At 46.6% G+C, this 1,915-nt stretch overlaps 1 protein-coding gene across 1 annotated transcript; it reads left to right on the top strand.

The window, feature by feature from the left end:
- Nucleotides 1-325: 325 nt before the first annotated feature.
- On the top strand, nucleotides 326-1,441 carry LOC149155726 (uncharacterized). Its single transcript, XM_089444507.1, has 2 exons — nucleotides 326-569; nucleotides 675-1,441. The coding sequence occupies exons 1-2, from the start codon at nucleotides 326-328 to the stop codon at nucleotides 1,439-1,441; spliced, it is 1,011 nt and encodes a 336-aa protein (XP_089300633.1).
- Nucleotides 1,442-1,915: the final 474 nt, after the last annotated feature.

Below are 1,915 nucleotides of genomic sequence, written 5' to 3'. Positions count from 1 at the left end.
TGTGTTTATATCTACCAAATGCAATGCACACATAATATTAAAAAAATATAGCTTGGTGCATTGAATAGTATGAATGTTTTGTAGTTGAATGTCCTTCTTCATGTTTTTTATTATTATTAGGTAATGTCAATATTCAGTCTGAGTAGCGAATGGACTAATCGACCTGCATCCGGAGCTCTGCAGCTAGGGTTCTGACCACAACCTCAGACGGCGCAGACTGTACAGACGAGGCAACCATCACGGGCCTGACCTCTAGTTCTCTTTCGACTGAGCAGTACCGGGTATAATCGCAGGGCATATGGATTCCCCCCAGGGGGGGGCGTCAATGCCCTCCCCCAAAGCAAATACTACGCAGCCAGGGCCTGAAAGGACGATCGTGTTCGGTTCTGTTGATGAGGAGGCGATTAACAAGGAGATCCCGCAGTGCTACGGGCATAATGAGATAGGCAGTCAGGCGGATAAGACAGGCGTTACTCCCGGAAGAAAGGACAAACCAGAGGAAGGATCGAAGATCTCTTCGAATACCTGCAAACCAATAGCAGCCGAACGACCCAGAATAGAGTTGCCAGGCCAGAAGATTGATGAACGAATCCAATACATGAGGGATCATGCCCTCATCGAGAAATTTATAGGGTTCTGGCCGACAGAAAAATCCCTATATGGATGGATCGCAGCTAAATGGAAGCCCAAAGGCGACGTAACACTGCAGCTAGGACCGAAAGGGTTCTTTACTGCGATTTTCTTTTGCCTAGAAGACAAATACAGAATCCTGGGCGAAGGGCCATATTTTTTCAACTCAGCTGGTCTGTATCTAAGGGAATGGGTAGCAAGATTTAACCCGGACAAGGAAGACCTCACCTGGGCTCCAGTCTGGATCAGAATGTATTCACTTCCAGATGAATACTGGGATGAAGATATTCTCAAAGATATAGGAAATGGATTAGGGGAATACATAAAAGCGGCGGAAGAAACAAAGCTGCGCAGATACACATCCTATGCCCGCATCTGCGTTTTCATGCGCCTGGACAAAGCCCTGCCAGACTCGGTAAGTCTTTCTCACCGCGATAATGAATGGATTCAACCCTTGGATTATGAACATGTTCCTTTTCGTTGTCGAAAATGCCATGCTCTCAGGCATTTATTTAGGGATTGTCCCCTAAATGCCAAAACCAATGCTCCTGAACCCTCAGACTCTTTGACCCATGATGGCTTCACCAAAGCACCCAGCTGCAAACGAGCGCACAAAAAGCCTTCCACCAGAAAAAAACCCCAGAAAGACAATGCCTCTGGCCCTGTTATTAGGAACAGTTTTGAAATTCTAGCTCAAACCTCAGAAGAGAAAATCCCGTTCTCCAAGCCCAGCTCCGCACCCACCTCCTCCTCCTCCCAGCCTCCTCTTTCGAGCTCCCCTTCTGAACATCAAACCCCCAAAGCTGCTTAGGCTAACCCCAAGGACAGACAAAAGGAACCTGCAGGAAAAGATAATGATATGGACGTGGATGGAACTCCTGATCCCCCCCAAAGCTTAGACATATCCACAGAAGGAATAAGCCAGGTGCAACAGATGGATGAAGAACCAGAAAGTATAGATCTGAATGGACTAGACATTTTAGAGCTAGAGTTAGCATGCAAAAAGAAGGATTACGACAGTATCCCAGAGCTTCAACTCAACAAACTGGAAGTGGTCATCTCAAGGGCTTATCAGCAGAAACAGCTAGGCATCCAGCCAGGAAGCCATTGGGATGGAGGCCTTCCCCCAAAAGACTCCAAAAAGAGGGGAAGAAGAACTGATCTCCAGCGAACAATAGAAGTAGGGAAAATCCTGGTGGACTCAGGCAGGTATGCAAAATTGACAAAGTACTACAAACCCTATGTTAATAGTGAATCATGAAGCTCATTTCATGGAACTTAAGGG

Source organism: Pinus tabuliformis, chromosome 9 (genome assembly GCF_031772625.1).
Source record: "Pinus tabuliformis cultivar Carrire ecotype Pingquan chromosome 9, CPIR1, whole genome shotgun sequence".
Lineage (NCBI taxonomy): Eukaryota > Viridiplantae > Streptophyta > Pinopsida > Pinales > Pinaceae > Pinus > Pinus tabuliformis.
This window is presented reverse-complemented; position numbering and strand designations above follow the sequence as displayed.

Coding starts and splice junctions, on each gene's coding strand:
- LOC149155726 (XM_089444507.1), top strand. CDS start 326: ATGCCCTCCCCCAAAGCAAATACTACGCAGCCAGGGCCTGAAAGGACG. Junction 570..674: donor ACCCAGAATAGAGTTGCCAG/GCCAGAAGATTG, acceptor GATGGATCGCAG/CTAAATGGAAGCCCAAAGGC.